Source organism: Scylla paramamosain, chromosome 21 (genome assembly GCF_035594125.1).
Source record: "Scylla paramamosain isolate STU-SP2022 chromosome 21, ASM3559412v1, whole genome shotgun sequence".
NCBI lineage: Eukaryota > Metazoa > Arthropoda > Malacostraca > Decapoda > Portunidae > Scylla > Scylla paramamosain.
In genome coordinates, this window is record NC_087171.1 from 15,421,428 (window position 1) to 15,433,266 (window position 11,839).

An 11,839-nucleotide genomic window follows, 5' to 3' on the forward strand; every position below is an offset into this window, starting at 1 on the left:
TGGGCCGAGTTGACAATGGGCCGAATTGATCAGCATCCTGAGAGGCAATAATAAATCTAATGTATCTAGATAGCATCAACGTGTGCTTGTTTTTTTGTTTTTTTTTTGTCAGGGATTATGTGGGCCAATGAACACCCTGTGAGCCGAGGTAAGAGTGAGCCGAGACGGAGCGTGCCTGGCTCAGCTCAGCTGGCCGCCGTACCCAACTCCATCAGCCCGTCAATTAGCAGCAGCATCACCATCAGGCTATTGTGTGTATTGTAGCCATGGCTGGCTCACTACTAAGGCGAGAGTACTACCGGGTGCTGAGGAGAGTGCTGTTGCCCTCCACCAGACATGTAAGGCTGGATTGTGTGTGTCAGTGCTGGTAGAGTGCTATGTGGTGCACCGTGTTGCACCGGCAGGTGGAGGCGAGGGTGCAGCAGGCAGTGCCGGCATACGCAGTGCATTGTGCCAGTGTGGGAGAGGATAAGATAGATATGTAATAACATCTAGGTGCCACAGGTTTACCATGGCACTCATGCATAACCTTACAATTCGAGGCTGAGTACACGCCTACTTCACCTGCTTGGCCAGCCATTGTGTGACGCCCGTTGTGTTCAGGATGGGGTGAAGGGTAGGCCAAGAGATAAGTTTTGGATGTAATTGTGATTACTGTTAGGGGGAGTTGTACTTATGAATGTATATATATCTTTATGACAATTGTGACAGCTATGCCAATATTACAAAATTGGAATTGCATTGATATTATTACTGATGTTGATAATGTTGCATTCAAGACCAATATATCTTATACTACTAAGACAAACATAACTAAATGACTATAAGCATCAGTAAAGGAAAACAAATAAAAGTTGTGTAACTGTAACATACATTATACAAATAATCAGCATATTCACATTACACACAGCTGAGCATACCAAACATACCATGTTAATACTGACACTTTGCAAATATTCATACATTCTTTGAACTCTGTAGAGCTGGAAGAAGCTCCCTCTGTATGGTACAGTAGATACATTCCCTCAAAAGTACATGCTCACTCTTCATCACACCTTCAAAAAAGAAAAAAGGTGAAAAGAATTTGAATCTTGATTTTTATTTGATTATGGGGATATGTTCCTTACTTAAAAGAAGAACTATTGTACACATCTAAAATATTGTTTTGAGTTCTTAGGAGTTGTGTGTAGATAATAACTATATTTCACTTTTAAAGAAATTAGTACTCTAAAAAAAACTTTATCCATCGATATCTACTATTTATATCAGTATTCTTCTACTCTTCATGATTTAGTCATCTGTAATCTTGTAGGAAAATTTTTAATTGCAAAAATGTTAGATTTTTCTACAGGTCCAGACCTTAATTAAAAAAATGATTTATTTATTTATTTTTTTAGCTAATAATAAGGATATATTCCTTATTTATAGAAGAACCATTCTACATCTCTAAAATATTCCCTTGAATTTTTAGGAGTGGTGGGGTAGATGTTAACCATATTTCATTCTTAAAAGAAATTTACAAAGCATAAAGAAACTTTTCAATTGATATATATATATATATATATATATATATATATATATATATATATATATATATATATATATATATATATATATATATATATATATATATAATGTGTGTGTGTGTGTGTGTATGTATGTATGTAGTTTTTATATCAATATTCATCTACTAATTTACATTACTTAACATTGTGTAATTCTGAAAAAAAAAATCATCACAAAATTTCTTTTAGTATTTTTACAGGTCTGTGGACCTTAATGTACATACCAACAGTTACACCATACTAGCCAACTCAACATTGTGTGTGATATGAATTTCCTGCTTCCCAGCATATTACAAATTAGAACCATATTCATTTGAAGAGATGATGCCACTATTGTTTTCACTGACACTAAGATAAATAGTATATTCATAGTAGTATGAGTTGTAAGATAAGATAGAACAGTGATTAATTCCTTCATTTTACAGGGGCCACCCACTTTTTTGCTGGCTGGTGTGAAGCACTGCTCTATCTACACCACTGACCCCATCAACCATAAGGAGCCCACCTTCAACAAGATCCTTGTTGCCAATCGTGGGGAAATTGCATGTCGTGTAATGAAGACAGCAAGGGAGATGGGAATAAAAACTGTTGCCATTCACTCTGATGTTGACTCTAATGCTGTGAGTTAACCATCCAATGTAGGCACTCTAAATCACTTGAAGTAAACCATCCATCTTGGCTACTGTAAACTTTTCTTCCAGCTTAAATGTGAAGAATGCAGTTCAAGAAAACTTTGAGTTACTGCATTGCTGTCTTTTATTTGGATCATGATTTTCTTTTTTTTCTTTTCTTTTTTATTCATCATAAAGGATGTGAGTGTAGCCTACTTTTTTGGGAAATTATAGAAAAGAGGGATTTTTAGAAGTTAAGCTCAATGATGAGTTCTTATTTTTAGTTACTCTAACTTTTCTAGCAACAAAGCATGGTTCTTGTGGCAGTGGGAACAGATTTTGATATAAATTACTTAATTTTGGGGGATTCATGTCAGTTATACATGTACTGTAGAATTACATACAAACACATATGTATCCTCAGATACTTTAATCTCTATCTTTACCCTTTCCTTCAGCCCCATGTGAAGCTTGCAGATGAAGCAGTGTGTGTTGGCACTGCACTGGCCAGTGACTCTTATCTGCGCATGGACAAAATCATTGAAGCCATTAAGCACACAGGTGCCCAGGTGAGGCAGATGGTAGATTCATAATGCAGTGATTAATTGCATGTCAGTTAAACCCCTACTAAATTAAATAAAAAAAGAGAAAATTGTATGTGACATGCTGTTTTTTGTTGTTCAGTAACAAAAGTGGAGAAATTATATTTTGAGGAAAGCAGTCCAAACATTTCAAAAGATAAAATCAACTTTGCTAAATTACCCCAGGTACATACAGCAAAATCACGTTTTGGAAATATCACCACCATTTGTTTTTGCCACATTCAGAAATAACAGAAAATATAAAAATAGAGAGCAGTTTGCAATACCTTTTGAATTGTGGATCATCTGTAATTAATGCAGGTGCCTCAGTGCTTTCATGATCCCCATTGTTGTAAACCATTGTGGGGATGATTATAAATTTTAGTAATCTCTTCAGGCAGTGCATCCTGGTTACGGCTTCTTGAGCGAGAATGCTGAGTTTGTGCAGAAGCTGGAAGATCTAGGAGTGGCTTTCATTGGACCCAATGCTGCAGCCATTGTTGGAATGGGAGACAAACTGGAATCGAAGAGACTGGCAATGGCTGCTGGTGTAAACACTATACCAGGTGCTGCTTTACATTTTTCTTTTCAGGGACTTGGAGAGGTGCTTAATTCACATTTATTAATTTTCCCACTGTTTAACTGATGATCAAAAGTTGAATGGCCTTCTGCACTCTCTTCCTGTGGGGTATGTTTTCTTCTAGTCTTATGTCCTCTTGATCTGCCAACAATTTCCTTACAAAGCCTACCATTCAGTAGACTCAGCAAATCAAAGGACTTAAAATTGAGAAAACACAAAGTATAGTGGAAGTGAATGAGATATATTACTTGACTACTGACTACAAGTGTACTTGAAGAAAACTTGTTATACATCTTGTAAACTCAATGAATGATTATATACTGAAATATTTTAGCATGCACCTTCCATCAGATCTAGAAGCCTTACATATACTTAATTTTTCTCACCAGTTAGTGTTGTTTTGCACTCTTGTGCTATTGAAACACCTCACTCTCTTGTCCAATCTTGTTTACCATGTCTCTGTGCTGTACATCACTAATTTCAATATTTTATTAGGTTCATTAAATTTGCAAGCATGCTATTATCTTGTATATTCTCTATAGCAGTAACACCTGCTCATAAATCCAACATGTTTGTTTTACCCTTTTGCCCATTTCTCTTGTAGTCATCTTTGTTATTTTCTCACTCAGCTTTCTTGTATTAGTTCTTCTGTTCTGAACTTGTACAGTTTTATAATCATATTTGCTGTTCTTAACATGTATTGCTTTTCTAACACTCACATTCATGTTCAGGTTTTGATGGAATAGTGAAGGATGCAGAGGACTGTGTGCGTATCAGTCGTGACATTGGATACCCTGTGATGATCAAGGCTTCAGCTGGAGGTGGTGGTAAGGGTATGAGAATTGCCTGGAATGATGATGAGGCACGCGAGGGATTCAAACTATCTAGTATGGAGGCTGCATCAAGCTTTGGTGATGACCGTATTCTGGTGGAGAAGTTTGTCGACAATCCAAGGCACATTGAAATACAGGTAAGATATAGTAGCTGGAATCAAAGATTTTCACCTTATCAACTTTCCATTAACTGACTGTCTTCAGTGTTTCACACTGCCACAGTGTTGGACCTCTTGCTCTCTGAATACCTTTGCTTAACTAATGAGTGATGAATAAGTCTTCTGGAGCATGACCATGGGATGAAATAAAGCAAGGTCATAAGACCAGTACACATGAGAAGACCAGAAAATAGGAAGAGATACAACAGTGCAGTAGAATTTGAGAGATTGAAAGCATTTGGTTAAAAGAAAGGAGAATTGTTGAGATGTAAAGCTTAGTGTTCTGGTTTCTTGTTGGAAAAGAGTTCTATAGATATAGACAAAACTCTTGTACAAGTTTTATTTGGGATAACAAGAAGAATAAACCAAACAACATAAGATAACCATATTTGTGAGAGTTGATTTAGCAGTAGATGATATATGAAATCTGTGGTGATAGAATGAGTGGAATGAATATATTAAGATGATTTGACTATATTGGAATGTTGCTGAGATTGTCAGAGAAGAGACTGAAAGGAAGGTCACTTGAATGGTGCAAGGATAAGGTAAAGGAGAACATGTGTGAAAGAATTAGAGGGAGAGAACTTGAAAAAGTATTCAGATAGGGAGAGGTAGAGGCCCATCTGCAATCACCATCCTCTTCAGAGACATTTCATATCAGAATAAGGTTGACAAATTTTTTGTGAACAGTTCATGGCTGTTGAATGTAGAGGAAGGGCTGAATTATCTGAAAGATTAAAATAAGTGCTTCTTTTGGTACTTGGCCTTTGTTCTACAGGTGTTAGGTGACAAACATGGCAACATGGATTAAAATAAGTGCTTCTTATGGTACTTGGCCTTTGTTCCACAGGTGTTAGGTGACAAACATGGCAATGCTATTTACCTCAATGAACGTGAGTGCTCCATTCAGCGCCGTAACCAGAAGGTGATAGAGGAGGCACCAAGGTGAGACACATTCACACACCAGGATTCTTAGTCTTGCATCTTGACATACTTTTGCCAAGTTGTCCCAGGAGTGATGATTTGTATTTCTAATGCTCACTAAAGAGTTAAATGTGCTGTATGAATGCTGTTTTTATCTAATTGGATTTGCAAGCTGATAATAAGATCACAGTCATCAGTTTATTTATTTTTTTCAAAGTTTTGGTACCTGCAGTCTTTGGATTTTCATTAGTGTTTGCAATACACATTACACTGCTTATTTATTGACAGCCATCAATGTTAGTTACATTAGCTCAGAATCGTCTTGATATATTTATTTATTTTTCTTTCTTTCTTTCTTTCTTTCTTTCTTTCTTTCTTTCTTTCTTTCAGTGTGTGTGTGTGTGTGTGTGTGTGTGTGTGTGTGTGTGTGTGTGTGTGATTTTGATACAGAGCTGTATGTTAATAACAAGGTGGGGAGTGGACCTGAGATGATGCTGTGCCATAGACTACTGTGAAGAGTTATTGAGTGAAATCGAGTTAATAGATCTTATCTGTACTGACTTTGAGTTTCATCTTGTAAAAAGCATAGAAATATATCTTGGGAAGCCTTAATGTTTAGTAAAGCAGTGTTATAGGGTAAGCTTCATTTTATGACAATTCGTTGGCAGTGTGTTTCTGGATGAAGCAACGCGCCAAGCTATGGGGCAGCAAGCTGTTGCCCTGGCCAAACAGATTGGTTACTCCTCAGCTGGAACTGTTGAATTCCTTGTGGACTCCAAGAAGAACTTTTACTTCTTGGAAATGAACACAAGACTTCAGGTTAGTAATAATTAGATGTCTGGCCAAAGCTTAATTTTTTTTATTATTTATGGAATATTTCTATTAATTATTCTCATATATATATAACTGTTATTGGTTATTCTGAAGTATAATTTGATAACAAGTATTGGATGGATGCAGTTATAAGGATTTTTCATCACTTTCAAATTAGATAAAATGCAAACATTATGTAATGGAAGTGTTGTTTGTCTAAGGAAGGCCATTTTCATAGGAAAGCCTCCCAAAAAGGCAAGAGGGTGTGTCTTTTGTGGACAAAATTAATTGCTTTTATTTTCATTTGATGAATTCTACAATCTTGCCCTCTTCATTTTGGCATCATACAGAATGTAATTAAGAGGAAGTAAAAATATAAAAATAGGAAATTTGACAAACAGGAATGGATCAATTCTCCTGTTTTTAATTCTGAATTTCCATCTGGATTTACCTGGTATTTGTTTGGCTTCATCACATTTGTCATGTCCTTTCTTCTGCAGGTAGAACACCCCATCACTGAGTGCATCACTGGTGTTGATCTGGTCCATCAGATGATCAGAGTTGCTAAAGGTATGTGCTCTACCTTTTGGTATCTATTACTCATTTTCTCTCTCTCTCTCTCTCTCTCTCTCTCTCTCTCTCTCTCTCTCTCTCTCTCTCTCTCTCTCTCTCTCTCTCTCTCTCTCTCTCTCTCTCTCTCTCTCATATTTTTCTACAATCGAGGACAGTAATAGATAACTGTAATTAGTATTATATATTAGTAACACTTCAATTTAGCAGCATAACAAGTTACATTGATCAAATGCAACAATTAGTAGTAATAAAAAAAAAACTGAGATGTTCTCCTTGTACAGATGCTTGCAGAGAGGGACTAAGTGTTGAGGAAAGGACAAAGGAAATATGCTGTTAGTGATAGTGTTTCAGCTTCCAGAGTATCATTAATGTGAACTTCGTCTTGCAGGCCACCCTCTGAAGTTGTCACAGAATGATATTTTCATCAGGGGTTGGGCCATTGAGAGCAGAGTGTATGCTGAGGATCCTTTCAAAAACTTTGGTCTTCCTTCAATTGGGAGACTGTCCAAATACCAGGAACCTCTACACTTATCCAAGGTGATTTGAAGCTTATTTCCATATTACAGTTGCTGAATCTGTCCCCTCAGTTTGTGTTATTTCAGTTTTTCTCTTTATTTACTTACCTTTGTCACAATTTTTAGTTTTGTTCTCATTAGTCTTGCCTTTTATCTCTTTCCCTTCTATTTTCTTACTGTTCTTTCTTGCTTCTCATATTTTTCTTGTCTCCTTGATCTTAACTTTTCCTTATTCTTAGTTCCTGTCACTAGGAATAACAAAAAGTATTCACAAAGAAATGTAGTAGCATTAGCAGATTTTTATACAGGTCATGCCACAATCATTATAATCGACCACTTTCACTGAGCATCAGAAAGGCAGTATGCAGTATTATCAGTTGAAAGCCTGTCATTAGAGTTTTTCTTTTCCATTATTTCATATAATATATTTTCACATTCTTTATCAACAGTTGCCGCTTGTTTTCATTTGTATTATCTTGGATGCAATCAGGCTATAAATTCTTCCTCAGTTAACTCCATGCCTGCACAGTGGGTTGTAACCACACACACACACACACACACACACACACACACACACACACACACACACACACACACACACACACACACACACACACACACACACACACACACACACACACACACACACACACACACACACACACACACACACACACATAGGTAACAAAATAATTTATTAATAGTACCATTTAAACATCTAATCAGGTGAGATGTGACAGTGGAGTGGAGGAAGGGAGTGAGATCAGCATATACTATGACCCCATGATCTGCAAGCTGGTGTGCTATGGGGACAACAGGGAGGAGGCTATTCAGCGCAGCATTCAGGCACTAGATGCTTATGTAATTAGAGGTGAGAAATGTTAATTTACTCTATGAATCTAGCAACACCTTACATGTGAAACTGGTGGAGAATGGTGTTCATCAGTTTCATGTATAAAACTTGTGTCACAGGCTTTGTCATAAAATGTTTTCCAGTGAAATGTTTATATGCTAAGAGAAGTGGTTTAGTCAACCTGAAAATAATATAATTGAATAGGAGGAGAATGTGGTTTCAAAGAAGTTGAGTGAACAACAATATTAGCAAACATGGAATAAAGTAGCTAGCATCTGACTAATGTTTATTTTCACAGAGATTCTGTAAAACAACCATGATGTCTGTCCATATTCAAAATCTGTGGTATTTGTATGAAATATTAGAAGTGACAAATCATAATTGCAGAGTACTGTTTATGTGAAGGCTTCCTTACTGTAAATAAAAATGTGATATCAAGCAATTGTGTTCTGCAAATATACTGAGTAGACTAAATATCAGATGAAAGATACTTTGTGTTAAGTGTATTTCTGTGACATGATGTTACCAATGGAACTAAAGATTTCATGACCTGGACTGTCACTGAAGTGTATTTGTGTCACACATGCATGTTCTGTGCTTCTAACTCAAGAACCATTCAACATTTTCTTCTTTAATTTAACTTTACAGTTGACTACCATTATCTCTTCACCATTCATGCAGCTTATTCTTTCCAGAGAAAAGTATCAGGTTACCATATCACTTAAAGAACTAGCCAGGATTAGGAGACTTAGATGTCCTTTTTCTTTTTCCTTTTTGTGTGTGTTTATATATTAATTATTGTCCTGCCTCCATGATAAAAAAAAATGTTTGGTGAGTATGATTTTTTCATTCTTGTCACTACCCAGACCATTTCTGTTCACTTCAGGAGTCACACACAACATCCCACTCCTGCGAGACATTCTTACAGAGGAAAGATTTGTGACTGGCAATATTTCCACAAACTACCTGCCAGAGGTGTATCCAGAAGGGTTCAAGGGCAAGCAGGTGTCACCCAGGGAAAAGGTAAGTAGCTGGAATTCATTGTGGAGAGCCTGATAAAGGTTATACTATCCTCTTATCCTGCAAAGACACAAGAACAGTAAACTGCAGATATCTATTTCTAGACACACCACATATAATTGCAGCAGAATGAAATGGAAATTTTAGAATTTTACAAAATGCTTTGAGATGGTTCATTTGTACATGTAAACATGAAATTTCCCTGTAAGAGTAAGACGGTTCATCTGGCACAAACAATTTCAGAGTCATGAACATCTTAAAGCAGGAAGTGTGTTAAAAATGTTAAATCAAGATGAATGATAGTAGTTATAAATATATAAACAGTACAGTATAATGTACACCTTAATTAATACTGGCTCAAAAATAAATGGAATATTTAATGTAATTTTCAGATGGAACTGACAGCCATTCTAGCTTCAGTGCACCTCAAGAATGAATTGAGAAGCAGAGTGTTTTATAATGATCAGAGGAGTGCTGGGAATACCAAGCTGCCAGATTCTTGGGACTTAGTGGTCAAATTTGGTGAGTGGGAGGTTCCCTGCTCTGCCAGACTCTCTCAGAACAATTTTGAGGTATTTATATGCAGATAAATTATCTAGGATTACATGTAGTGTATGATTTGTGTTACACTGACTTTACCTTAAACCCACAAATATTATTTGTCTTCTTTGCCTCCAAAGTATTTAGCATAATATTTCTTACTTAAGTATCTTAAACTTTATTTCTTTCTTAGTTTGTATTTCTGCTGTCTTATGTTTTTTTCAAGCATGTCTTATGGTTGAGATGATTTTTCACACTTTTTCTACATATTCTTCAAGTTGTTTATATATTCTCTAGATGTGCATTTCTAGACTAAATCTAATGCCACTTAAGCTGACCCTACACAATCAATATTATTGCGCAATATTCCGTATTGTACAACATTATTGACAGTGAAGGGGCGGTATTGAAGAATGACACAATATATTGAAGACATCAAAAAGAGTTTGATGTTTTATTGCACAATAAAAATTAGTCAATATATTGCACATTAATATTGATCGTGTAGGGTCCACTTTATCCTCTTTACCTCCCTGGAGGCTTAACATGTAAAAATGCTTGCCCATTTTTCATTGCAGTTTTGATTATATAGGCTAAATGCACTCAATGGTTTTGGCTGCTTCTTGTCTGTGACACAGCTCAGATATGTATTCATTATTTATTTTCATGTAAAAACCAGCCCAACAAAATTATTAGTCTTTGTTTTTGGAATCAAGGAAAGCAGTGAATCATTGGCATACCTCTACCATCACACTGAACTATTTCTTCCTTGTATGCATGTGTGTATATGTTTGTTGGGTTGAACTGAATTTTGTGTACTCATATGCATGCCAGCCTGAAAGGCCTGCTGTTGTCTTCATATACCACAATGTTGTAAATAGACCTTAGATTCTGTTCACCTCTTTGCCTTCCAGTTTATGTATAGAGGTAATGTTTCCCTCTAGGTGACTGTCGATGGCACAGCAGTTACTGTGGATGGACATTTTGACCTGGCTTCTCCTCTCATTGAGGCCAACATAGATGGTGCACATGAAACCATCCAACTAATCAAGTTGGGATCAGCAGGAGATGTTAGAATAAGGTCAGTGTTAAAAAGATTCTTGCAAAGCTTAAGTAGTTGAGAAATTGCTTCAGGGAATCAAATCTCTATATTAAGTGCTTCAGAAGGACTGCAGAGATTTATTCATGTGCAAGAATGTTGCAATAGATTGTGAAGCTTCTGCTCACCCAATATAGTCTCATTCTTTTTTCCATTTCTGACCAGATGACCTGGTAGGACCAGATGCAGGTTAACCTCCCATGTAGATTCTCAAGACAGAGTCCCATTTACACATGCTTTCACAACTGGTCTTCTTTCATCCCTAACATGCACTGTCATTCTTTCTCACCTCATAGGTAACAATTGGAATTTACAAAACCCATGCTGGATTTTTTTTTTTTTTTTTATATAGTCTGATTGGATTAGGTGTGGGCTAGAGAATGGTCACATTATTAAGGGGCAGGGATAAATTACTGTGGTCTTACTTTGGAAGTATGTAGTTAGCTGTACTATGCCAGGAGTGTAGTAGAGTGGTCCATAGGATTTTATCCCTTTCCACAATGGACCAAGGGGGCTAAAAGTGTGAATAAGATGTGTATGAGTGTGTGATACTTTGTCTGGGGCACCCCATGTGGGATTCCCAACTTAGTATGTAGATAGATAGGCATCCCTTCTCCCAGTTACTTTTGCATGAAAGAAGCAAATAGCTACAATGCCAATCCTTTATCATCAGGTACAAAGGGACAGCATTCCAGAGTCAGGTGTTAACTCAGGCTGCCCATTCCCTCTTGGCTCTAATTCCTGAGAAGCCCAAGGTATGTCACAAGTATTCCTTTTTGATGGTCAAAGTACAACTTTATGTGGGATAATGGAAGTCATTTAATTTTCATAAAGTCATGAAGTTTGTGTATTATTGCATGGAACGTGATTGTAAACAGTGTGAATTCTTGTGTGAACTAGTTTACCTTGCATAGTTTAGAAAGGAAGTGATACTTTTTAAATGAAGTTCAAGATCATCTATAGTTTTACTTCACATAATATATGAGATAACATCCTCAGGCATTATGGTCAAATTTCATGGCAAGCATAATCAGTTAAAACCCTTATAAACAGGTGGACCAGAGTAAGCAAGTCTTGTCTCCAATGCCTGGCCTTGTCAAAACAATTGCCTGTGTTCCCGGAGATATGGTGGCGGAGGGACAAGAACTGTGTGTTATTGGTGAGCATTTCCTTC

The 11,839-nt window shown here is 36.6% G+C and overlaps 1 protein-coding gene across 1 annotated transcript in view; it reads left to right on the top strand.

Annotated features, from left to right (window-relative positions):
* Positions 1 to 153: 153 nt before the first annotated feature.
* LOC135111094 (propionyl-CoA carboxylase alpha chain, mitochondrial-like) overlaps positions 154 to 11,839 on the top strand; it is a 13,678-nt gene continuing 1,992 nt past the window's right edge. The window contains exons 1-15 of the mRNA XM_064024034.1: positions 154 to 338; positions 1,991 to 2,185; positions 2,635 to 2,745; positions 3,155 to 3,323; positions 4,069 to 4,307; positions 5,179 to 5,273; positions 5,921 to 6,071; positions 6,566 to 6,635; positions 7,027 to 7,175; positions 7,880 to 8,024; positions 8,893 to 9,029; positions 9,419 to 9,598; positions 10,511 to 10,647; positions 11,339 to 11,420; positions 11,719 to 11,824. Of these exons, the coding sequence (XP_063880104.1) occupies positions 267 to 338; positions 1,991 to 2,185; positions 2,635 to 2,745; positions 3,155 to 3,323; positions 4,069 to 4,307; positions 5,179 to 5,273; positions 5,921 to 6,071; positions 6,566 to 6,635; positions 7,027 to 7,175; positions 7,880 to 8,024; positions 8,893 to 9,029; positions 9,419 to 9,598; positions 10,511 to 10,647; positions 11,339 to 11,420; positions 11,719 to 11,824 (2,038 nt within the window). The 5' untranslated portion in view covers positions 154 to 266. The remainder of the gene's footprint in view (positions 339 to 1,990; positions 2,186 to 2,634; positions 2,746 to 3,154; positions 3,324 to 4,068; positions 4,308 to 5,178; positions 5,274 to 5,920; positions 6,072 to 6,565; positions 6,636 to 7,026; positions 7,176 to 7,879; positions 8,025 to 8,892; positions 9,030 to 9,418; positions 9,599 to 10,510; positions 10,648 to 11,338; positions 11,421 to 11,718; positions 11,825 to 11,839) is intronic.